Source organism: Mesoplodon bidens (assembly GCF_964165515.1).
Source record: "Mesoplodon bidens genome assembly, chromosome: 18".
NCBI lineage: Eukaryota > Metazoa > Chordata > Mammalia > Artiodactyla > Ziphiidae > Mesoplodon > Mesoplodon bidens.
Genome location: NC_138175.1, coordinates 2,216,777 through 2,240,691, shown reverse-complemented (window position 1 = coordinate 2,240,691; position 23,915 = coordinate 2,216,777). Strand labels below are relative to the sequence as shown.

Sequence of the window (23,915 nt, the reverse complement as noted above, 5' to 3'; positions counted from 1 at the left end):
GATGTCCCAGCCCTTCTTGTGCTGCTGTTGATGATGTGAACTAGGGGATGTTATTCCCCTTTACATGTGGGGACAGTAGCCGGTGCCTCTTCCAGGGTTGTGCAGGGAGGTCACATCCAGGATGGATGCAGCCCCAACCCTCATGCGAGTCCTCAAGCCCCCGCCTTGGCTCCAGGCCTCTAGAGCACAGTCATCACTGCTGTTGTCACCACCACCGCCAGGACTGCATAGCCACTGTCACCTCCACCAGCGTCACCTCCCCCTACACCACCATCACCACCATCGAGGGATCAACCGAGTTTCGATGCTTATGAGCTGTGATCTGTCTTCTCTGCCTCGTTCTGTGGAGACTAAAGTGACAGGGCTCCCTCTGCCTGGCCCTGAGGAGTTTTACTGGGGGGAGGAGGTAACTTAAACTAGGAGTGTGAGAAAGGTGAGGGGCCGATGCACGCGCTGTTCCTCGCCTGTCGCGTTGTGCATTCAGTAGGCACTCGGGTGTGGAGCAGGGCTGTGCAGACTCACAGGGCTGCGCCCAGAGGGCACGTGGATCCGGGCGATGCAGATCGAGTGAGATGTGAGCGCTCACGGGGTCCCAGCTCCAGTGCCAGGCAATAGCATAGCTGTTGGAACATCTGAATCTGGGTCAATGTCTTTTCCACAGTTGGGAGATTGTCAGCCATATGGGGAATCTTTAAAGACTGGAGCTTTAGGCATGTTGCTTACATTGTGAATCACAAAATGGTTTAGTACTATTTCAACTAGATGCTTATTTTGGTAGATTTTTATTTTTTTACAGTTGTGGTTAACGTCATCTAAGATGCGTATGAAAAAAGTTGTCTGTCTGTCTGTAGGCTGAACGACGTCAGGACACTTGGAAACCTGGGAGTTTTGTGTGTTCTGGCAAAGCCCGTCTCTGCAATAATGAATATGCCCCCCCACACACACACAGAAACACACACATGCATGGGTCACACACATGTGTTAGAAAAAGGCAACACGGTGATGTGTCCAGGTTACTCTCATCCTGCATCTGTGAGATAACTTCACCAGTATGTAACTAAACAGCCCTGGTGTTCTCGAGACTCTTAAACCTCTCTCGAGTTCTTTGGCATTTGTGTCCATCCTTATACTTCGCTTAAAAGTAAATTTCAGTAGCTCTCGGAACTTTTTCCATAAAATGAGGCATTATAAACCCAGCTGGGCAAAAGATTAGAAGAGGCGGGGAGTATCCCACATTGTATGTGTAGGCCTTTTTTGGGGTGGATGAGAAGAAGGGCTGTGTGTGTGTGGTGTGTGGTGTGTGTGTAGGGTGCCTTTGTCTGTAGCAGTGGAACAGTGTCTGCCATTCCCAGGGGCTCTCGTCCACTTTTAGTGGGGTCTGCCACGCCAGCAGAGCAGTCTCAGCCTTGCAGATGGTACACACTGTCACTTTGCTTCTTCTTTTTGTTTTTAATTTTTATTTATTTATTTACTTATGTTTTCATTTTTGGCTGCGTTGGGTCTTCGTTGCTGCGCACGGGCTTTCCCTAGTCGCGGCGAGCAGGGGCCCCTCTTCGTTGCGGCGCGCGGGCTTCTCAGTGCGGTGGCTCCTCTTGTTGCGGAGCACGGGCTCTAAGTGCGTGGGCTCCGTCGTTGTGGCTCGCGGGCTCTAGAGCGCAGGCTCCGTCGTTGGGGCGCACGGGCTTCGTTGCTCCGCGGCACGTGGGATCTCCCCGGGCCGGGGCTCGAACCCGTGTCCCCTGCACTGGCAGGCGGGTTCTCAACCCCTGCGCCACCAGGGAAGCCCTCCCACTGTCACGTCACGTTCCTTCCAAAGCACAGACACACATTTCGGAGAACCCAGGTAGCTCAGGGAATTAGCCCCTCATGGAGAAGCCTTCTCTACCAGAAATGGTGGGAAACATCGTTTAGATGAGAAAAGGCCGGATGTGGAGGGAATTTGGTGTTGAGTAGTTCCCAAAAATACCCTAGAAGGGCCACAGAAACGACGGCGCATCTCCTGCTGCCCGGCCGTGGAAGCCAAGCGTGGCGCTGCAGGCTGTCGCCCTGCCCGGGGCAGCTGGCCCCGTCGGGACCCGGCGACATCTCCTGCTGCCGGCTCTGTTCCTCGGGAATCCTGGTCCCCAGCGGAGGCTTGGGGCTGCTGGAGGGGCATCTGACTCCCAGGACTCGCCGTTCGCCACCTCCTGGGCCCGTGGGCAGCGGGGAAGGCAGTTCTAGGCTTGGCTGAGGATGACCAGTTAGTGGCGCTGGCGTGGCAAATCCACGCCTGTCATTTGTCCCTGGAGCTGTGACAAACAAGACGGTTTCTGGTCGGACAAAGCCAAGAGGAGGTTGACAGAGGTTTGGGCTGGAAAGCGTATTGTAATGGTGTTTTTAGAAGAAGTTGCACCATGTGCTTACTGACGTGCATGGTTCCAGCATTGCAGGTCATTAGAGTCACGATGTCTTTGGAGGCTCATGTCTCTTGAGGCTGAGTAGCTGTACAGGAAAACCCCAAAGGCCCTTCCGATTGCTTGGACGCATCGCCCACGGCCCTGAGCCCCTTTGGTCAAGCCCCACCTCAAAGGCTTTGACTCCAGACAGGCAAGGGAGGAGTGACAGGCCTTAAAATTCGAGAATCATTTTTGATCAGTTTCATCATTTTCAAATATACGTTTAAAATGTTAAGTTAAACAGCTTTAATGCCGTTAGATCCAAATTTTGTTCGTTTCTCTTCTTCACAGTACCCAGTGTAGTATCAGTTGTCAGTACTCAGTGATTCCTTGTTGATGAATGAATACAATGGTCGTTATTTCAAATTAGCATTAGTTAACTGTAAGATATGCATGTGCGTTGAAAGCATTTTGATGCACTTTTATGTTTAAGCCGTTTTAAGATGTGACATGTGTTCACTGATGATTTTAGTCATGAGTAATAACTTGGAAATGTCCAGAGGAGTACTTGCCTAAACCTTACAGCTCAGTAGGCTGAAAAATTGTGACTTCTGACTAATTCCCAATTTCTTTTTAGTGAGGCCTACGTTGTAGAACTTTTTCTGCATAAGGAAGGTTTGGTGATTTCTCTGGGCTCTCCTGAAGCTTTTCTGTCACTGTCTGTGTTTTCCGTGAGGGGCGTGCGTGCAGCGGGCAGTGGAGCCCATGCCTGGTGCTGGACCAGTGTCCCTGGCGTTTGGGCGACGGTGCAAAGCAGCTAAGGATTCTTTACCCCAGCAGCTGTACTCCAGACGCCGTCAGGGCAGCTGCTGTCTGTTGGAAGGAAAGGAGTTACCACTCCTGCACCAGGAATTTACTTTCTGGATTTCTAGCCGTGGAGGAGGGTGGGTGGAAGGCCAGCCCTATAATGGGGCTGCGCCGTGAAGTGCTGGCCATTTTTCCAGATGGTTCACTTCCTTACAGTAAGAGAAATAGGGGATGGAAAGTACCCGTGGGGACGTTTCCCTCCTGTTCCGCCCAGGCCCCGGCTTTTCCCCGAGCAAGGCCCAGGAGCTCTGGCCGTCCATGTTGTAGAGACTGGAGGCTCGCTCTGCGTGCTGTAGGTGGGGTCATGTGTGGACTCTGGTGGTTGCAGCCCAGAGGGGAGTCGCTGTACCGTGTGAGGCGTCTGAGTCTAGACAGTGGATCTGGGCGGGTGGGGTGCCGGAGTTGGTGCTGGGCTCTCCCGGCGCCACAGGTCTCCAGGGCTTGGAGGTCTCAGGAGGACGTGGTGGAAGTTGCAGGAAGCTGAGCCGGGGGGCCAGGGCCACCAGACGGGCCTGCGGCGTGAGAGCTCTCACGGGGCTGGGACACGAGTGAGCCCTTGAGCCACTCAGCAGAGTTACTGCAGAAGACAAACCTTTCAAGCACAATGTCATCTCCCACTTACCCCCTGTGAGAGTGCACTTCAGGGTGACCGTTGGCTTCATTGTGTGTTCGTGAGGAATCTTTCATCTAGAAATCACAGGCCCAGTCTGATCAGGGCGCCCGGGTGCGGCCTAAGGCTGCTGCTCTGGCGGGGCTGGAATGCCTGGCAGAGTTGGAGGACGCGGACGGGCCCCAAGCCTGGGCCCCGTGGGCATTGTGTTCAGAAATTTGACACCACTCGAGGCAGAACCGGCGCGGACGCTCAGGTTCGGGCTCCACGCAGCTCCAGAGCAGAGGTCGATTTCTGGTCAAGGAGATCCCGAGGAATCGGGACGGCTTCCCCTCATTCTGAGCTCCCTCTCACACAGGGACTAAGGGGGGAACATTTGCAGATGTACTGGCAAACCCCGCCACCGTCTTTCTTTACGTCTCTTCTGAGGACTTACGGCCCCCTAATGAGATGAAATTCGTGTGATGTGCCACTGGGCTTGGACTGGAGAGAGAAGGTGGCACCTGGCGCCCCGTCAGGTGTGTGAGAGAGGAAGGGGGAGGGAGGGACTGCAGGACCCTTGAACCGATAGGCACGCTGAGCATGACAGGCGTTCAAGGTAGAAAACTAATCTAGAATTATTTTTGTGTGTAGGCAAATACAGTCACTGATTTCAAGAATCCAGGCGATGTTTCTTGCTGACGCCAAAGTAAAACGAGCAGACAGCTCCTTGGGTGGCCCCATACCCGGCTTCAGAGCTGCCCGCTGAGCTGTTGCTTTCAGCCCCGTGGCCACGTAACGTTCCCACGGTGTCTCCTTGCTCTACAGACACGACCCCCGTGCTGACCGGGGAAGGTCGGCCCAGACTCTGACGGTGGCCTTCCTGCGGCGAAGGATGCACGTTGGTGTGGACAGCCAACTTTGGAGCGGAGCCCTTTAGAAAGGGGGCAGCGTGGGCCAGCAGCCCAGTGACAGCCGCCCCGCCTGCTGGCAGATGCTTTACCTAGCGAGGGGCGGGTGCGGAGGGGGAGACAGGTGCTTCTCAGGCCCCACGCGCGGCCGCGGCCGTCAGCCGTCTAGACCAGGCTCTGAGGGGACGGGGGGCCACTTGGGTAAACCGGGCACGGCGAACAGGAGGGAAAGCGGGGCTCCTTAAAAGTAGGTCTTTGTGATGTAACCGCCAGGTGGGTCTTTTTGAGAGCATTATCTTCCATTTAGGGCGGTGCTCCACCGGCACCTGAGTTGAGCTCCCCAGAGCCCCCAGAGCCGGAAGATAGATACCCCCAGGCGGCGGATGCCAGATGGGCAGGTGTCTGGCGTGGAGACAAGTCGGCCAAGGAGATGGAGCAAAGGGCTCAAAGCCTCTTCATCACAGAGGCTGGTGGAGGGAGGCTGAGAGCGCGTGCGCTTCCTTATATTTTAAAGGGAAATGATTTCTAAAGTCAGATGAGGCCTTTGAGGTTTCTTCTTGTCTGATTTGCTGTGTAACCCTCCTTTGACTCTTTCTAACGCATCCCTGTCCCATGTGACTGGATCTGGCCTCGTGCTGTACTGGGGCAGCCTGGAGGGAGTCGGAACAACCGCCTTCAGAGCCTCTTCTGTTTGGTTGTGTTCTTTCTGGCTCGCAGTCCTGGGCACATAAGTTAGCCTCTGAGTCTCAGCTTCCTCCCTGGTCACTCGTGATAACAAACAAGAGGCCATCTGTGCCCAGTGCCCAGCACTGCAGCTCTTGGGCTGAGGCCCCAGGACCCCGGCCTGTCCTGCTGCTCCCATGCAAACCCACTGGCCCTGGCGGTCACGTGACCCTGACGCCGGCAGCCCTCAATGCCCTCTTTCCCCCCCACCATGTGCGGCGGGGCAGGTGCAGACACATATCCCTGGTTGTCGGCCGGTCTCTTGTGGGAGCTGGGCTCTCCTGGCTCCATCCTCCCCAGGCCCCCTCGTCCCCTGGCTTCCATGGGTTTACCCTGGGAGGGAGCGTGGGGGAAGGAGCCCCAGTGCCTGGATGCTCCCTCTCCGGGGGTGCATCTGGAGCCCGCAGCTGTGGGATTTGATTTGTGAGATTCCCCGCCATCCAGCCCCCTCTCGTTAGCGGTCACACGTGGTGGTGTGTCATTTCCAGTGCATGCGGGACAGCGTCGTCAACACAGCCCCGCGCTGGCTACTGGCTATGCTGCAGATCGCACTATAAAGTGAAGTGTGTGAAGTGTGGATGTGCCCTTCCCTCGGGGGCCCACCCCTCCCCCGAGGCAGGCTCCTATTGGCTGAGCGTGGAGGGTTGCTTTCAGGTGCCTTTTCACTTAGAGGAAGTTGGAAGGCATTCTTTACACCCGAAGTTAAACGTTTGCACCATTTCTGACTCCTGGTGTCCGTCAGTTGACCCTTGAGCACGGCGTGCGGTGTAGACAAGCACTTGTCACACATGAACCGAACTTCTCTTTGTGAGCCCGGGCGTGTTTGCGGATAGCACACCTGCCTCAGAGTGCAGCCCCAAGCTCCCCTCTGCAGGGCGCCGGGAGGGGCCGGGATGTTTGTCTCCTGTCTCCCCCGTCTGGGTTGGGCGGCTGTAATCGGGTACCATGGACGGGGCAGAAATGGCAGATGTGTGCCCCACAGTCCTGGAGGCCGGAAGCCCGACACCACGGTGCCGTGCGGTCGGGTTTTGGCGAGGACCCTCTTGCTGGTTATGTCCCCACGTGGTTTCCTTGGTGTGCCTGTGGGCGGGGTCCTGTGTCTCTCCCCCTCCTAGAAGGGCACTGACCCCTAGTAGGGGCCTCACGCTCGTGGCCTCGTCCAGCCCTAATACCTCCTGAAGGCCCCACCTCCTCACCCGCACCCCATCACACAGGGAATCAGGGCTTCGACACTCAGTCCAGAGCACCCTATCTGTTCCCAGGAAGGAGTCTGGACCTGTGGCAGCTCTGCTGTGGATGCAGAAAGGGGATTTGGGCTGCTTGGTCCCCATATACCTTCTTGACCACACAGTAATCTCATGTGCCTCACGTCAGCATGGATTGTTCTGAGACGCGGCCTCAGGCGAGCAGGCTCCTGGGGAGGACACGGCCCCGGGGGTGGAGTTGGGTCCCAGCGGCCGTTTGCATGGTGGGTCCTTTGGTAAATGCTCCCTGCTGACTGGAACTCAGTAGGAAAATTGCGTCACGTCTTTTTGGAAGTTCGTTCTTTCGTCCCATCACAGTGAACACGACGATAATTTTTGTGGTTCTGTGGGGTGAGTTTTCCAAATTAAATAAAGAAACAGTGGGAGTCCAGCACACAGTCGGGGGGTGGGGAGCAGGGAGGGAGGCCGGCCTGAGCCCGACCCCGGCCTGCGCTCTGCTTCCTGGTCGCAATGGCAGCTGCAGCGTCAGTGTCCGTGTTGTGGCGTTTCAGCTCCTTGCCACCGTGAGGGTGATGGCTGGGCACCCTCTTCCTTCCCCGGGACAGGACAGGTCAGGTCACTTACATGCGTAATTAACACCTTTTTTGTTCTTCCAGCGCTGTCTTACCCGTTCCCTACCCACCCCCACCTGACCCTTCTAGAAGCCAGAGGCCTGGAGCCCACGGGCAAGTGGAGGCCCTGGATTTGACTCTGGCTGAGTTATTCCACTCCCCCTCACCCCCACCTCACTCGACTGGAAGGTCTTAAGACACATGGTTAAGATCTGTTCCCAGGAGCGCCGCCCTCTCTGGAATGATGGGCTGAATACCACAGATCTCCAGACTTCCGCTTTTGCTTTATCATTTTTTTAGGCTTTGTTTTCCTTTCTTCCGGATCGTGATTGAGGCTCACGCCCGATGCTGGAAGGAGGAACAGAGCAGAGGGCAGAAGCTGCTTGTGTTGACGGGAGCCACTGCCCCGAGCTGTAAATCTGGCTCCTGACTGCTGGCCTGCCAGCTCTGGAAGCGCCAGCTTGCTGGCCTGGCTGTAGCATGCTTTTCTAAAACGTTGCATCCATTGGCTGGAGCCCTGAGGCCTGTGAGGAGTCTCCAGGCCAGGCCTTGCGCTGAGGGCTCCAAGAGCACCCAGGGGAGCGCTGTTCGGTCCGGTTCTGTTGTGTTCTGGGGTTCCTTGCCAGTTGTGCTTGTGTCTGGCCGTGCCCCTCGTGGGCAGGAACTCCAAGTGGGATCCAAGGAAGGAGATTAGCGTTCCTGTCCTTGGGTTTAGACGCTTAAGAATGGTTGTTTGTTTCTGGCATTTGCTGTACAAATGTACAAAATAGATTTTGTGCCGCGGGGTCTCCTGGCCGGTTGGCGGTTTGGGGCATCTTCCTCTCACCTCCTCATCTTTCTGTCATGGGGGAAGCTGCTCTTTCAATTAACATCCAGGTTTGGAAAAGTCCACTGGTTGAGTGCATTACCGTAACCAGCTGGGTTCAAGCGGAAATGCAGACACAGGTCAGTGACCTTGGCTTCTCCCGGAGGCCTTAGGTGTGAGGGTCTCGTCCTCCTCCTGGCCACCCACTTAATTAAGCTGTGTTCAGTGCCTGTCTTGTGAGTGCATGAGGGTTTTTTGCTTGGTGTTTTGTGTGTGTGTGTGTGTGAGTGTGCGTGTGTGTGTGTGTGAGTGTGTGTGAGTGGGTGGATTCTTGGTTGGATTGAGAGTTTTGTTTCTAAGTATTACTTGTGTGTGTGTGTGAGTGTCTGGGTGGATTCTTGGTTGGATTGAGAGTTTTTGTTTCTAAGTATTACTGGAAAGTCCTTGGGCTCCTTGCATTTATTTTAGGCTTTGCACCAGTTTTGCATTATCTCAGTTGGGTATCAAACAGCATTTCAGAACTGACAGATATAGAGGAAAACCAGATGTGTGCACTCCAGAAAAACAGCGCTTGTAGATCCAGGATTCCCTTAGTCGGCTGCTTCAGAGTCGGACACTGTGCCATTTTTCTTTGGTCTGAAAATAATGGGCTCTGCTTCAGAAACACGCCAGGGAAGCCTGTGACCGAGGCCGGCCAGGTGGCGCGAGCTGCACCCGCGTCTGCGCACGCGTGTCTCTCCGAGGGAGCGCGGCCCCCTCGCCCGTGGGCAGCTGCCCTGGGAAGCCCGGAGGCGCTGCTTCTGGCTACTGTCCTGGGAGCTCGCTGCTTTCTAGTTAGACGTTTCTGCCCCCACTGCCTGCTGGGAAAGGCTCAAACAGAAATGAGCAGGAAGGTGCCGGCTCGTTGTCGGGCGGAGTGGGAGCCAGGCGAGCTAGGCCCTCGCTGTCCGGCAGGACCTCTGCCGCGGGCTGACCCTGTGCTCGTTCTGGGGCTGCCCCCGTCCCCCTTCCAGAGCGAGGACCCCCGGCGGGTGTCCAGCGGCCTGGGGTGCCGCAGGGATCCTGCTGCTCTGCGCAGCGGGAGTCCTTGTCACCAGCTAAGATCCAGGTCAGCCTGACTGTGTGCTTCAGGAGCTGCGCGGTGGCCCCGCCGAGGGCGCCCGTGTGGTTGGCCCGCGGAGTGCTTTTTATTTGTCCCGGCTTCGCTGGCTCCTTTTACCCTCAGGAGAAGCGCCCTGCCTCCGGGGCGTCTGCTCCTGCCCCTCCTTCGGGGGAGGCCCTTCGGGTTGTCCTTGGTGGGGTTGTCCCTGCCGGGTGTGCTGCTGGCTGCACTGTGATGTCCCAGCTCCAGGTGGTGGTGGGGTCGCTCCTGCCCTGAGCATCGGTGGGGGCGGGGCGGGGCGCTGCAGAGCCGGCCTTCTGACTCCTTCTCACGGCCGCTCTCTCATCCAAGCTTCGTCTGCTTTTGAGAAGACGTATTCTTAAGCTGGAGTTGGAGGCGGCTCGGGCAGCCGGTCCTCCTCGTGGGGGCCTCTCTCCCCGTCCACCAAAGCCCAACAGCGCTTTGCTCTGGGTCCGTGTCCCGGACGGCTTCACCGAGCAAGCTGTTTGTCCCATCCGGGTACCCGCCGGTCACTCGGGACAGGTGCCTGGTGCAGGGGCCCACAGCGGGGGCCCGTGTGACCCTCCCACCCAAGTGCGGAGGCCCCTGGGGCCCGTGTGCCACTGTGGAGGGAAGCCAGGCGAGGCCCTGGTGGTGCCTTCCCAAGGCTGCAGGAAGGCGCCGCAGTCGTGCCTCCTTGTCTGCGGGGTATCTGTTCCAGGACCCCCAGAGGATGCCTGAAACCACAGGTAACGCCAGACCCGTACTAGGGTTTTCCTGTACGTACACATCTGTAATGAAGTTTATTCTACAAATTAGGCACAGTAAGAGAACATCCAGATGGCCAGAATCACTGTTCTTGTGCTTTGGGGCCATTGCGAAGTAAAAGAAGGGTGTCTTGAGCACAAGCCCTGTGATCCCGAGACAGTGGAGCCGATAACCTAGATGCCACTAAGTGGCTAACGGGTGGGACACGCAGGACAAAGGTCGGGACAGGATTTCATCACAGTACTCAGAACAGCACGAGAGCCAAACCATAGGACTTGTTTATTTCTGGAATTTCCCATTATTTTCGGACGCGGTTGACGGCGGGTAACTGAAACCACGGATGAACCGCGGATGAGCAAGGCGGCTTTGGTGGGTGGAGCAGCCCTGGAGGCTGTGTCACCGGCAGCCTCTCCCAGCCTGGCGGTGCCCTCGCTGGGTGCCACGTGAGAAGCGAGCCCCTTCCTGCCCACTGGAGTCGGAGCCCCATTTTCCATGGAGATGCTTGTGTCCCTTGGCTGTCCTTGCCGCCCCACCTGAAGAACAGACCCCCCTCCCTGCACTCTTCTGGGGCGAGCGGGGGAGGGCAGAGCCTGGAGGGTGGGGGTGATAACGAAAGGCCCGGAAGGTCTGTCCCTCCTGTCCGTGCTCATGCTCGCTCAGCGCTAAGTGTTCAGCTCATTCCTGAATCGCTTATCAAGACCAAACCAGTGTGGAGACGTTTAAAGGGCATGGCATTTTGAAAGGATTCCCAGTTGAGAATATTTTCCTACATTTTATTTACCCGCCAGGCTGGTAATGCTCACTCGTAGGGTACCACAATGCACCTTCCATTTGCAGGGAGTGGTGGCTCATCACCAAAACCAGAGGGCAGGCAGAACTCGGAAATCAGTTCCATGATTTCATAAGTTTCATTAAAAGATAGTCTTAGATTTGACTTTAAATTCACCGTGTACAACAGTGACAAAACTGTGACAACGTTGTAATAGTTAACATTTGTAGTCGAGTCCGGGACCTGCAGGCGGGGGTGAGGTTGGGACAGGGGAGCACTGGTTACAGCCTCGCAGCTTGTGTCCCCCGGCCTCAGCCCTCAGTGACGCTGTCCTCTGTGGCACCTCCCCCAGCTCTCTCCCTTGCCGTCCTGGCGCTTCCTGTCCCTCTTCTTCCGGGCCCAGGTCCCCCGAGCTGAGTATCTGGACGCCAGCCAGTTATCTGCTCGTCCTGAGAAGCAGTCACTTCCCTTCACAGCCCGGGGGTTGTTCCAGAACGTAGGCTCTTTGGGGTCGCGTCCTGCCCACAGTGTCTCGCACGCAGTGGGTGCTTAACTGAGGGAGCAGCATGGGGGTCTCCGCGCGCGTGGGCAGCGGGTGCTGGGGCGTATCCGGTGAACGCCAGCCTCTCGCTGGGGTTTGGTCATTAGAGGCATTTTAGTTAACTCGAGATGGTTTATATGGCTAGATTCAGACTCAGAGAAAAAGCCGACGTCCGTTTCGTACGTTCAGACTCGGTGGTGAGTTCCGTCTGCCTCCGCCAGCTGCTCGGGGTAATCTCGCAGTGTAACGTGTCTGTGCTCCGCCCCCCCTCCCCGCCCCACCCACCATGAGCGGATGACTGCGCTGAGCCCTCCGTGCTGTGCCGGCCTTCGGCTGGTGCTTTGAGGTTTGCAGAGCACGTGTGCGTACCCGCTCCTTAGGTTCTTGGTGTCCGGCTTTGATGCAGGACCAGCCTGGGGATCCAGATGCCCTAGCCTGACCTTGCCTTTCCAGGGCCCGGCTCGGGGATGTGCATGCGTCTCTTCACAGGGTGCCAGGGGCTTGGCCTTGCGTCTGGTCCCGAGGCCCCGGGTGGGTGGACGGAGCAGGCGGGCAGTGAGCCTGGCTCGTGTGCTTCTTCCTGCCTCTTCCCCGCTCACAGCTCCAGAGCTGTCACTCTTGGCGAGAAAGGCATCCTAACCAGCCCGTATCCTCCAGCGGACAAGGTCTCTCCTTACCGCTTAACCCCTCCTTCCTCCTGTTTTCTTCTGAAAGCTTTTCGTTTGAGTCTCTTAGGTTCCCCCAGAACCGCCAGGCTCGGGGCAGAGTGGACCACAAGAGAGCCAGGGCAAAGGGTGTGCGGACGCGCTTCTGAACGTTGGGCTTCGGGACCAGCTGTGCTCCACTCCCCTCCTGTTCCTCGTTCTCTTTCCTCGTCAACATCAGTGTGATCTTCACTTATTTCCGAAATAGTTACTGAGCGTCAGGTACACTGCTGGACGCTGGGGATCCGGCAGTGAACAGAAGAGACCCCTCCCACCCGTGTCATCATGGAGCCTACGTTCCCGTTGCATGGGATGAGCTGAGTCTGGAGTCAGGTGCACGGTGGCCGAGGCAGCCAGGGCTCAGAGGGGCCCGGGGGCACAGGAGTCCCTGGTCCCCGCTGCCGGCCCCGCCCTCAGGGGCGTGGGAGTCCCTGGTCCCCGCTGCCGGCCCCGTCCTTAGGGGCGCGGGAGTCCCTGGTCCCCGCTGCCGGCCCCTTCCTCAGGGGAGGGGAGGCCAGCGGTGGAGAGGGGGCGGTGGTCCAGCAGGCTGGACGGCCAAGCAGGCAGCTGGGGCGCAGGCCAGTGGGGAGTGGGCGCGCCTGGGGGTGGGGGACTGCCGGCCTGGCTGGCAGAGCTGCCCCCATGGAGGTCACCCCCGGGGGCCCTCGTCCTGACACGTAGTTTGTGAGAGTAGGAACAGGCCTGTCTGTTCGGTTTGCTCAGAGTAAGGAAACGTGTCGTGGCTGTGTGATTTTGGGCGGGCTTTTGACTTTCTGCTCTTTTTGGGAAAATGACTAAACTCAGCTTCCTGTCCCCCTGTCTTCAGGTCCTGCTGGCTTCCCAGCTTGGATCCTTTGACTTTCTGTCCCTGCTGGGAGTGTGTAGGCGGGAGGCCCTCCTGGGACGTGCTGTGCTTTCGTAAAACGCCACGAGGGTGACTGAACCCCAGCGGAGGCGCTCCTGGCCTCCTGGGGAGGGGACGCTGGGCTTTGAGTGTGGGTGGCCCCTGAGCTCCGCTGCCCTCTGCCCTGCTGGGGCCACAGCGGCTGCTGCCCGAGGCTGCTCGTCCCCACGGGGTCCAGGGGATGGCTGCTGCCTGGCGACCGGGTGGCAGAGCTGCAGAGCTGGGCAGGCCCGTGTCTGTCTTTCTGACCATGAGTGACCTGGTGGTGGGTCAGTTCTGGGGAAGAGAAAATGAATACGAGAGGGGACGTCAGCTTTCTCCGGTTTCTTGAAACCTCTCGTGCACTCCTTAGGACAGACAGTTGTGGCCCAGGACCGGGCGGCGTTTCACAGGGACTCGTTGTTGTCAGGTCAGCTCGTGGGGGACCAGAAGCCGGTTCCCGCCCGGAAGGAGGAAGCCAAGGAGAGGAGCGTGGCCATCTAGTGGGCTGTGGCTGCAGGGACCCGTGACCACGCCTGGTGGAGTATGCACAAGTTTGTCCTCTCACAGTCTGGAGGTCATGAGTCCAGCATGGGCCTTGCTGGCCGAAGTTTAGGGGTCACAGGGCTGGTTCCCTCTGGAGAATCCCGGGAGACAGAGGTGCTGCTTTCCTTGGCTGGTGGCCCCTGCGCCATCTTCCAGATCAGCGTGGTGTCCGCGCTTTGTTATGTGGGAAGATTCTCTGCCTTCTGAGCCGCCTGTGTGACACGGGGCCACCAGCTGCTTCAGGACGCCATTCCCACCTTGATCACCGGCTCAGTCCTATCTGTAAAGTGCCCTTGCTGTCAGGGCACATGGCCTGGGGCCCGGGATTGGGACATACCCGTCTCTGGGCCGTCACTCTGCCCAGCAGAGCTGGCCGCTACGAGATGTGAAACTGTGTTTGCAGATGGCTTCCGAAGACACAAAAGGAAAACCAGTTAGGAGGACTTTCTTCTGTCTTTTATTCTGAAAATCGAATTTTCCGGTTTTTTTCCACTGATGAATCAGTGGAAATTTCTTATTAAAGAAATAGAACTTTAGCTCATCAAAAACTAGAATCGCATTTGAAAGTGCAGACTATTTTCCGCATCCTCAGCTCTGACCCCGTGTGGGAGGCCGTGGGCTGGTCAGGAAGCGTGACTACGGCTGCCCCGCCCTGGGCAGCTGATGAGCGTCCCCAGGAGGTGGTCCAGTGGTTGTGTAATTTGAGGGTGTGGGAGTGCAGCCCCAAGTCAAAAGCCCCACAGCTCATGGCAGCTCACTCCCTTGAATGCAGAGCCTCGGAGGCCTCCGCCCGCTCGCCGTCCTCCCTGTGGGGCGTTGAGGCACCAGTCTGCCTGCCTGCTTATTGCAGGGCGCGGTGGGCCTGGTGTGGGTGCTCGTGTGTGATGGCGTCACCCAGAGCCCGTCATGGGGGCCTCATCTGTCCCTCCCTCCAGACACAGTCCAAGTGGGGTTCCTGATGCGCAGGACGGGGGTCCGTGATCCGTGATTTGTCTCCTTGGAGGCAAGTCGGATCCTCCCCCGGGATCTGGGCCTCACCCTCCAGCTTGTGTCTCCTCTCCACACACAGAGCCCTTCTCGACTCCCTCTGGAGCCTGGGGCCTGGTGACTCACATGTGCATTTCTGCTTGTTTCTCAACTCTATCAGTGGCCCCCTGACTGGGGGCCGCTTCTCGCTGGAGTGAATGTGTCTTGCTTGCCCCAGGGTCAAGGCCCTGCCGCCGTCTGCCTGTCCTCCTGGCTGCCCTCAGGCTCCCCTTTCCATGAATCTGAGAAAGCGGTGACTCTGGGAAGGTCTCCAGGTGCTTTAGCTCCTGTTCCATCTCAGACCCGCCCTTGGCCACATCCCTGCGTTCAGTTCGCTCTTTGGGTATTTTTTCCTGTAAGGCCTAAAAGCCCGTCTGTGTGTCCAGCACTTGGATGTTTGAGGGAGGTGACTTGCAGTTGCAGTGGAGCAACCTGGTCCTGCCGTGCACGTCCACACGGCGCACCCGCACGCCACACCCTTGGCAGCAGGTGCCCCGCCCCGCGGTCCAGGTAGCACGGGGCAGCCTCTCCCGGTGCCGTCTATGCTGATGCGGTTCTGCTCTGTGTCTGCAGGTGCTGCAGGGGGCCCAGCTGATAGCCGTGGCTTCTTCGGACCCTGCTGCCACGGGGGTGGACGGCTCGCCGCTCCAGGGCAGCGACATCCAGGTCCAGTACGTGCAGCTGGCGCCGGTGACCGACCACACCGCTGCAGCCCAGGTGGGTCCTCCCTTTGGGAAGTGGACAGGGCCCGGGCCTCCTGCAGGTAGTGAACACGCTTGGGCATTTCCGCCTTGGGCCTTCTCCCGCGAGGAAGGTAAGTGATCCATGAGAGGTGCATGGTGTGGACGTAGGCGCTCGCTTGGGACTCCGTGTCTTGTAAGTGCCTGGAAGTGTAAAGGTGAGAGGTTACTTCTTGTCCCAGATTCCAGCCTTAAACAATTTCTTGAGATACTCTTGTCTCATGCAAATGTTTACCCATACATTTAGAGGCCAAATTAAGTGTACTTGAGACCTCTTTGTTCCTTGGGCTGGGGCAGGGCCTGCAACCCTTGCCTGTGGCCTCTGCCCTTTTCCCCCATGGCAGCCTCTGGGGGGCCGAGCTGGGCTGCGCTGGGCTGCAGTCCTCTTCCTGCACTGCTCACGGTTGCGCTCTGGGAGCCCCGGAAAAGCAGCGCTCGGGCTCCATCTGGACAGTTTCTGAGCCGTCAGGTCGGCAGGGGGGCTGCTGCTCGAGATGTAAAAAGCGTTCGCACCTCTGGCCCCAGTGAGTGTGCTTGGTTGGGCGACCACTGTGGCCTCCCCTGGGTATGGGGAGCCAGGCGTGGGCCCCCGTGTTCATGCCTGAGCCTGTTTGGGGGTGGTGTGATCAAGGTCTGTCAGGGCGCGGTCCGCAGAGGGTGCCCTTGGAGCAGCTCAGGCTGCGGGTGCCAGGGTGACACGGGCGCTCTCAAACCTCAGGCTGTGGGCTTGACTCACTGACTCGCTGCTGAGCACTTCTGGGCGGGGGTGGGGGGCGGCTCTCATCGCTGTGACCCCAGCCTATTGGCCCCTCCCTGCCTCCTCCCGGGACCCGCCCCCCCACGCCCGGCACTGACGAGCTGCGCGTATCCTGCCTTCAGCCTTGACGCTTAGAATTAACGCCCCGAGTTTCCACGCGGTCCCCCTCCCCTCCCGGCTTCCGCTGGTCACCGTCCTAGGTGTCGTGTCCTGTCCCCGCTGGTAGCTGCTGAGGAACGCGGCTCAGCAGGGCCAGGCAGGTGGCCCAAGGTGGCCCTGGTGACCAGGTGGCTGGGTGATAAGCGGTCCTGCGGGGACTTAACCCTGGTTCACAACAAGTCCCCACCTGGCCCAGAGTTTTGGAACGTGTGTCCTGGAGAAGGCACAGCCCCCTGCTCTCCCCAGACCTGTCCACTCTGCCATGTGGGCAGCAGCCACGGCCTGGACACTTGTGCTTTTGTGCAGCGGTGATCAGAGAGGCATGTGCCACTCTGGAGATTGACCAAGAGGGCATGAGGCCGACAGAGAGCCCGCAGAACTTGGGGTGGGGGGGTGGATGAACTTATTGATGTGGTGCGAGGGATATCTGTCCTAAAGAAGGACCCCTGGGCTCTGTCTGAGCTGGGCGGGTCTGACGCCCATGTCATTGCTGCTTCACACGCACGGGGGTACTCAGAGTGTGTGCCTTGAATCTGGGGTGCGTGTCGTGTGGCGGGTCTTCCTGGGCCAGGTCTGTGGTCTTTGTGCGGATGTCACTGTCGAGGGGAGCCGTGTCCACGGAGCTCCTGGCGCCTGACTTCCCGCCAGTGTCTTGGTCTCCAGTCACACCCGGCAGGTCTTGGGGACCACGTAGGACACAGAGCAGTAGATCGGAGAGGAACATATGCACTTTCCGGGGTGTCTTCCCTGCAGAAGGGCTCGGTCCCTGGGGCGCAGCCTCCTCCCTGGGCCCCCGCCTGCCTCATGCATGGGGAGGGGTCTCCCAATGGTCTCTTAGCAGGAGGCCTCCCACCCTCCTGTGGGTTTCCTTCCAGAGTTTGCTGCTCAGAACAGGGTCATACTCCTCATCTGGTGCTTGGGGAAGGATGGGCCTGGCTCCCGAAGACCGCGAGCCCTCCGAGCCCCAGAGGCTGCGTGAGGGGTGGGCCTGTTCCCCGGAGCAGCTATGGGCAGGGGAGAGGGCGCCCCGTCTGTGCTGGCGCCGCTGCGCTGTGTTCCGCTCCTGCCTGGGGCCCCAGTCTCCTGCTGCGTTTTGAGGACGAGGGGGAAGGGCAGGGCTCCCCACCAGAGTGTGGGCCTCCCGAGTGCCCAGCCCAGCCTCCCCACCCGCCTTTGCCCCACCATCCCGGGTGCCTGGGCTCAGAGCCGCCTCTTCCAGACCTTCAAGGGGAGGGGCCCCCGCAGCCTGTGGCAGGGCTGGAGCGCCCCCCTCTGCAGCTGCCAGCATGCGCCAGTCCACTTCCCTTTTCCAGAAGGTCCATGTCTGTGTCGTCCCTCCAGCCCAGCCCCTCTCGTGGCCTCTGGACGGCACGGAGGAGGCCTGTGCTGAGTCCTCAGATGGGTGGGGAACCGCCCCCCCCCAGCTACGAAAATGCCGTGTTACCTCCCCCTTGAGCTGCAGTCGTAGGCGGAGCGCTGGCCCCGCCCGGGACTCTGCCTCCCCTGTGTGGCCTTCTCCACCTCCTCCTCTGCGCACTGCCCCCCACCCAGGGCCCCTCCAGCTACAGGTCCTCAGGGGAGCCACGGAGCCCACTTCTGAGAGTCTGATGTTGCCTTTGACCAGCGGCTTAGGGGAGTCTGAAAAACCCCCCAAGTGATCTCCATCTGGGAGCCCATTCTTGGTGGCTGAGATGGATGGTCAGTGACTTATTCCAAGACTATTTTTTTCCTTTAAACTACCTTAAAACTGTGAATATGCTGACCACTTGGAGTGCACGCCCAGTGGGAAGCGGGGGTGGGAATGGGAACGCAGCGCTGGTGGCGGGAGCTGAGGGGCATGTGTGGGAGGCGGTGGGTAGGTGGGTGGGGAGCAGGGGCCAAGACAGGGCCCCGCAGAGACGGACCGTGGCCCTGGATCTGTCACAGCTGCCGGGAGCATCCTCTCCCAGAGCAGGGATGACACTCAGGCCCCCAGCCCCACCTTCCAGCTCGGGTGTGTGTTTACTCTGTGCCTGAAAACCGCTGGTGTCTGTGACCAGGGAGTGGCCCGGACGTGCGCACTGGGCCCTTTGATAGAAAGCCCCCTCTCCCCTCTTGCAGGCGGCCGACGCCCTGCAGCCCACCCTGCAGTCCGAGATGCAGCTGGAGCATGGGGCCATCCAGATCCAGTGAGGGGACGGCCGCCGACCAGGCAGGGCCCGAGCCAGAGCCGCCGCTCAGCGCTGGGTCCGGTCACCCGCACCGTTCACACGCACCCGTCCCTCGGCTTCGCACGGGAGGGGGCCCGCACACGTTCTGCTCAAGTGCATCCGAGTGCCTCATCGTCGGGGAGAGCGCCCCGGTCAATAAAGACGATGGTAGCCCCTGCCGCCCCCGCCCGAAGACCCTGTTTCTTTTGATCACCCCGCCATGTCCGGGGGAGGAGCGGGAAGCACAGCACCGCTGTGTTAAGTACACGCGGGAAATCAAGAACTATGATATTTTTCTCTGTTCAGACAGCTTTTTTAATTTGCTATGGTGTTTATAACAAAAAACAAAATTGAAAAAAAAGTGGAGTAGCAGAAGCCTTTTGCTGTGTGCTCTGTTCAGTGTAAGGAGAATAGGTATTTGCAAAAGAAGACTAACGATTTTGATGGAAACGTTGCTTACCTACTTTTCTAGGGGGATGCTGTCAGCACTGTGATTGTGCATTTCTAATGGAATAAAATGTATTTATGACCACGGCGGCTGTCACATTGTTTCCTCTTAGGAGATGGCCCCTGGGCCTGTGGCGGCCCTGATGTAGCGCTGTGGGCCCTTCCAGAGGAAGGGGGTGTGGCTGTCCGGGCAGTCCCGTGATGGGGCCTGGGGTGCAGGGGGCTGCACGATGGAGTGTCTCCAGGCACGGTGTCCCTCGAGGCAGCGTGAGCCTTCAGAATTGGGGTGCTCCCACAAGTAAGCTGCGCTGTTGAATGGCATGGCCTCTTCTAGCCCCAGAAAGTCCCAGCTCTGGGGGGTCTTTAGAGAAAGTCGTGTCCAAAGGAGCATGCCATATTGACCGTCTAATTAACGTGTGTCTGGAATCCCAGAAGGAGAGAACAGAAGGAAGATGACACGTAAAGGATTGGGGAAGCAGAACAGATCTCACGTAGAAATACAGAGGAAGCCATGCCTGGACACATGCAGAACGTCGAAGACAAGCATAATCCAGAAGCAGCCAGAGAGGAAGGACGGACCACCCTCATGGGGGGAGGGAACATCAGAAGCAGAGGCGTTGAGGGAAAAATGCTCTACGCGGATTTGTTTAGTAGAACAGCTGTTCAAGAACGCCGGTGACAGTTGGCATCTGGCCCAGAGCTCTGCTCTGAGGTGTACACCCAGGAGAATTGAAACCGTATGTCCACACGTAAATGTGCACACAAACATTCATAACAGCACTTTTCACGATAGCCGGAGACTGGGAACAGCCTACAAAATGCGGTCCACCGACACAGCAGCCTTGTAACTCAGCCGTAAAAGGAAGGAAGCACTGACACAGGTTACAAGGCGGATGAACCTTGAACACGTGCTGAGTGAGAGAAGCCAGACCCAATAGCCCGCATACTGTGTGGTTCTATTTATATGAAGCGTCCAGAATGGGCAAATCCATAGAGACAGCAGATGAGCAGTGGCCTGGGCTGGGGGAGGGGAGGTAGGGAGTGACTGATACTGCAAATGCGGATTCTTCTGGAGAGGATGAAGATGTTCTGGAATTAGTGGTGCTGTTGGCCCAACTCTGTAGATTCACTAGAAGTCAGTGAATTGCACACTAGAAGGGGTGAAGTTTTGGGGATATAAATTATATCTCAGGATTATTAAAAATAAAGAATTGGGCAACATTTAAAAAAATGGGAACAAAAATGAGGGTGTCACCTGCAGACGATTCCATCCTATAAAGGAAGTTGTAAGACATTTTCTTCAAGAGCAGGAATATGGACCCAGGAGGAGATTCTGAGAGCAGAAGGTTGGTGGTGGGGGGGGGGGGGGGCAAATACAACAACGAGGAGGTGTATCTAGTACTCCGTGTAAACTGCCTCACAATAAAATGTTGGAAAACATTGCTCTGAAGGTTGGGGCAGGCAAGAAAGGAGCTAAATCGTTGTAAAGCCCCTGTTCCTTGCCCTGGAGAGAAAGGATCAAGATGCTGTACAATTGTAAGGCATCAAAGTCAATATTTATAACAGACGTTTAAGAAACACAGCACAGAAAAAAAAGTCAATAAGGTGTGGGATGTCCAAACGGCGTGATTAGTGCCCTTGACCTAATCGACGTGTAGAACACGGCATGTGGCGGTCATGGGGCACACTTTCTGTCCTTCCCCACTGCTCTTTTGAACTTTATTCAAGTCACCCACACACCAGACCAGGAAGAAGTTCAAATAAGAGATCAGAGTGGAAAAGTATTTCTAATTGACAATTAAATACGACAGGTCGACATATCAAAACTCACGGAATACATCGAAAGCTGTGCTTAGAGAAAAATTTATATTTCCTTCAGATATATTCCCAGAAGTGGAATTGCCGGATCATATGGTAGCTCTTTTTTTAATTTTTTTGAGGACCCTCCGTACTGTTTCCCATCACGGCTGTGCCAGTTTACATTCCCACCAACAGTACACAAAGATTCCCTTTTCTCCACATCCTCGCCAGCACTTATTTTCTGTCTTTTTCATAATAGCTGTTCTGATAGGTGTGAAGGGATAGCTCATTATGGTTCTGATTAGCGATGTTGAGTCTCTTTTTATGTGCCTGTTGGCCATATGTGTGTCTTCTTCGGAAAAGTATCTATTCCAGTCCTTTGCCCATTTTCCCATTGATTTATTTGTTTTTTGCTATTATGTGAATTCCTTATATATTTTGTATATTAGCCCCTTATCAGATGGATGGTCTGCAGATATTTTCTCCCTTCCGTAGGTTGCATTTTTACTTTGTTGATTATTTTGCTGTGCAGAAGCGTTTTAGTTAGATGTAGCCTCACTTGTTTATTTTTGCTTTTGTCGCTTGTGCTTTAGATGTCATATCCAAAAAATTGTTGCCAAGACCAATGTCAAGGAGCTTTTTCTCTGTTTTCCTTTAGGAGTTTTATGGTTTCAGATCTCACATTTAAGTCTTAAATCCCTTTTGAGTTAATTTTTGTGAGTTGTGTAAGATAGGGGTCCAATATCATTCTTTTGCATGTTATTATCCAGTTTTCCCAACACCATGTATTGAGGACACTGTTCTTTCCCCATTGAATATTCTTGGTTCCCTTGTTAAATACAAGTTGACCATATATGTGTGGGTTGATTTCTGGGATCTTGATTTTCTTTCATTGGTCTGTGTCTGTTTTTATGGCAGTACCATACTGTTTTGATTACTATAGCTTTGTGATATAGTTTGAAATCAGGATGCGTGATACCTCCAGTTTTGTTCTTCTTTCTCAAGTATGCTTTGGCTATTCGGGTCTTTTGTGGTTCCATAAGAATTTCAGGATTGTTTTTTCTATTTCTGTGTAAAATGCCATTGGAATTTTTATAGGGATTGCATTGAAGCTGTAGATGGCTTTGTGTAGTATAGACATTTTAACCTTATTGCTTTTTCCAATCCATGTACACAGGATATTTTTCCAATTGTTTGTGTCTTGAGTTTCTTTCATCAATGTCTTATAATTTTTCAATGTACAGATCTTTCACTTACTTAGTTAAATTTATTCCTAAATAAGTTATTGTTTTTGATGCTATTGTAATTGAGATTGTTTTGTTTCTCTTTCATATAGTTCATTGTTAGTGTACAGAAACAGAAACAACTGATTTTCGTATGTTAATTTTGTATCCTGTAACTGTACTGAATTTATTAGCTTTAACAGTTTTTTGGTGGCGCTCTTAGGATTTTCTATATATAAGATCATATTATCTGTAGGCAGAGACTAACTTATTCCTTTCTGACTTGGATGTCTTTTTTTTTTTTCCCCCAGCCTAATTGTTCTGACTGGAACCTCCAATACTAGATCGAGGAGAAATGGTGAGAGTGGGCACCCTTGTCTTGTCCTATTCCTGATCTTAGAGGAAACACTTTCAACTTTACACCATTGAGTATGACGTTAGCTGTGGGTTTGTCATATATGGCTTTTATTATGTTCCTTTTATAACTATTTGTTGAGAGTTTTTATTGTGAAAGGATATTCTAGTTTTCAAATGCTTTTTCTGCATCTATTGAGATGGTATGATTTTTATCTGTATTCTTTTAATATGGTATATTACATTTATAGGTTTGTGTATGTTGAACCATCCTTGCATCCCAGGGATCACTGTCATAGTGTATGGCCCTTTTCATGTGCTGGTGAATTTGGTTTGCAAGAATTTTGTTGAGAATTTTGCATCCATATTCATCAGGGATATTGGTCTGTAGTTTTCTCTCCTTGTGGTATCTTTGGCTTTGGTATGAGGGTAATGCTGGCCTTGCAAGCGAGTTTGGGAATATCCCTTCTTCAGTTTTTTGGAAGCGTTTGAGAAGGATTGACATTAATTTTTCTTTACATGTTTGGTAGAATTCACCAGTGAAGCCATCTGGTCCTGGACTTCTCTGTGTTGGGAGGTTTTGATTACTGACTCAATCTCTTTACTTGTATTGGTCTGTTCAGGTTTTCTATTTCTTCATGATTCAGCCTTGGTAGGTTGTATGTTTCTAGGAATTTATCCATTTCTTCTAGGTTATCCAGTTTGTTGGTGTGTAATTGTTCATAGTAGTCTTTTACAATCCCTTGTATTTCTGTGGTGTCAGTTGGATGTCTCCTCTTATATTTCTGATTTTATTTATTTGAATCTTCTTTTTCTTAGTTGGTCTAGCTAAACGTTTGTCAATTTTATCTTTTAAAAATATCAGCACCATGAGCACTGTATACATTTACAATTGTTATATCCTTTTGATAAATGGATGAATTGACCCTTTTATTGTTATTTAATGACCTTATTTGTCTCTTGTTACAGTTTTGACTCAAAGTCAGAACTTTTAAAAAATGTAAGTATAGTTACCCCTGCTGTCTTTTGTTCCCTGTTTATGTGTAATATCGTTTCCATCCCTTCACTTTGAGCCTGTGTGTGTCCTCAAAGCTGAAGTGAGTCTCTTTTTAGACAACATACATTTGAGTCTTGTTTTTTTATTGTTCAGCCACTCTGTGACTTTTGATTGGAGAATTAATCCATTTGCATTTAGAGTTATTATTATTATTATTATTATTTTTTTTTTTTGTGGTACGCAGGCCTCTCACTGTTGTGGCCTCTCCCATTGCGGAGCACAGGCTCTGGACGCGCAGGCTCAGCGGCCATGGCTCACAGGCCCAGCCGCTCCGCGGCATGTGGGATCCTCCCAGACCGGGGCACGAACCCATGTCCCCTGCATTGACAGGCGGACTCTCAACCACAGCGCCACCAGGGAAGCCCCCTAGAGTTATTATTGATAAATGAAGAATTACTAATGCCATCTTATTGTTTTCTTACTGTTTTGTAGTTCCCTTGTTCCTTTCTTGCTGTCTTCCTTGTGAATTGATGATTTCTATACTGTGTGCTTTGATTCCGTTTTCTTCATCTTTTGTGTATCCCCTGTAGGTTTAACAACAGTCCTTTTAAAGCTGACACTGACTTTGACCATATACAAAAACTCTACCTTTTAACCCTCCCATTTTATCTTTTTGATGTCACAGTTTACACCTTTTTACCTTGTGTATCCATTGACAAATTAATTGTAGCTATAGGTCATTTTTAATACTTTGGTCCTTTAACTTTTATTCTAGAGTTAAGTGATTAACACACCACCATATTACAGTGTTAGAGTGTTCTAAG

The 23,915-nt window shown here is 54.7% G+C and overlaps 1 protein-coding gene across 2 annotated transcripts in view; it reads left to right on the top strand.

Annotated features, from left to right (window-relative positions):
• The window catches only part of BANP (BTG3 associated nuclear protein), a 99,039-nt gene extending 80,235 nt beyond the window's left edge, over positions 1-18,804 (top strand). For both annotated transcript variants that reach the window (XM_081217727.1, XM_081217726.1), the window contains 2 exons: positions 14,999-15,142; positions 18,182-18,804. In XM_081217727.1, coding sequence (XP_081073853.1) covers positions 14,999-15,142; positions 18,182-18,253 — 216 coding nt within the window. In that variant the 3' untranslated portion in view covers positions 18,254-18,804. The remainder of the gene's footprint in view (positions 1-14,998; positions 15,143-18,181) is intronic.
• The last annotated feature ends 5,111 nt before the right edge of the window (positions 18,805-23,915 follow it).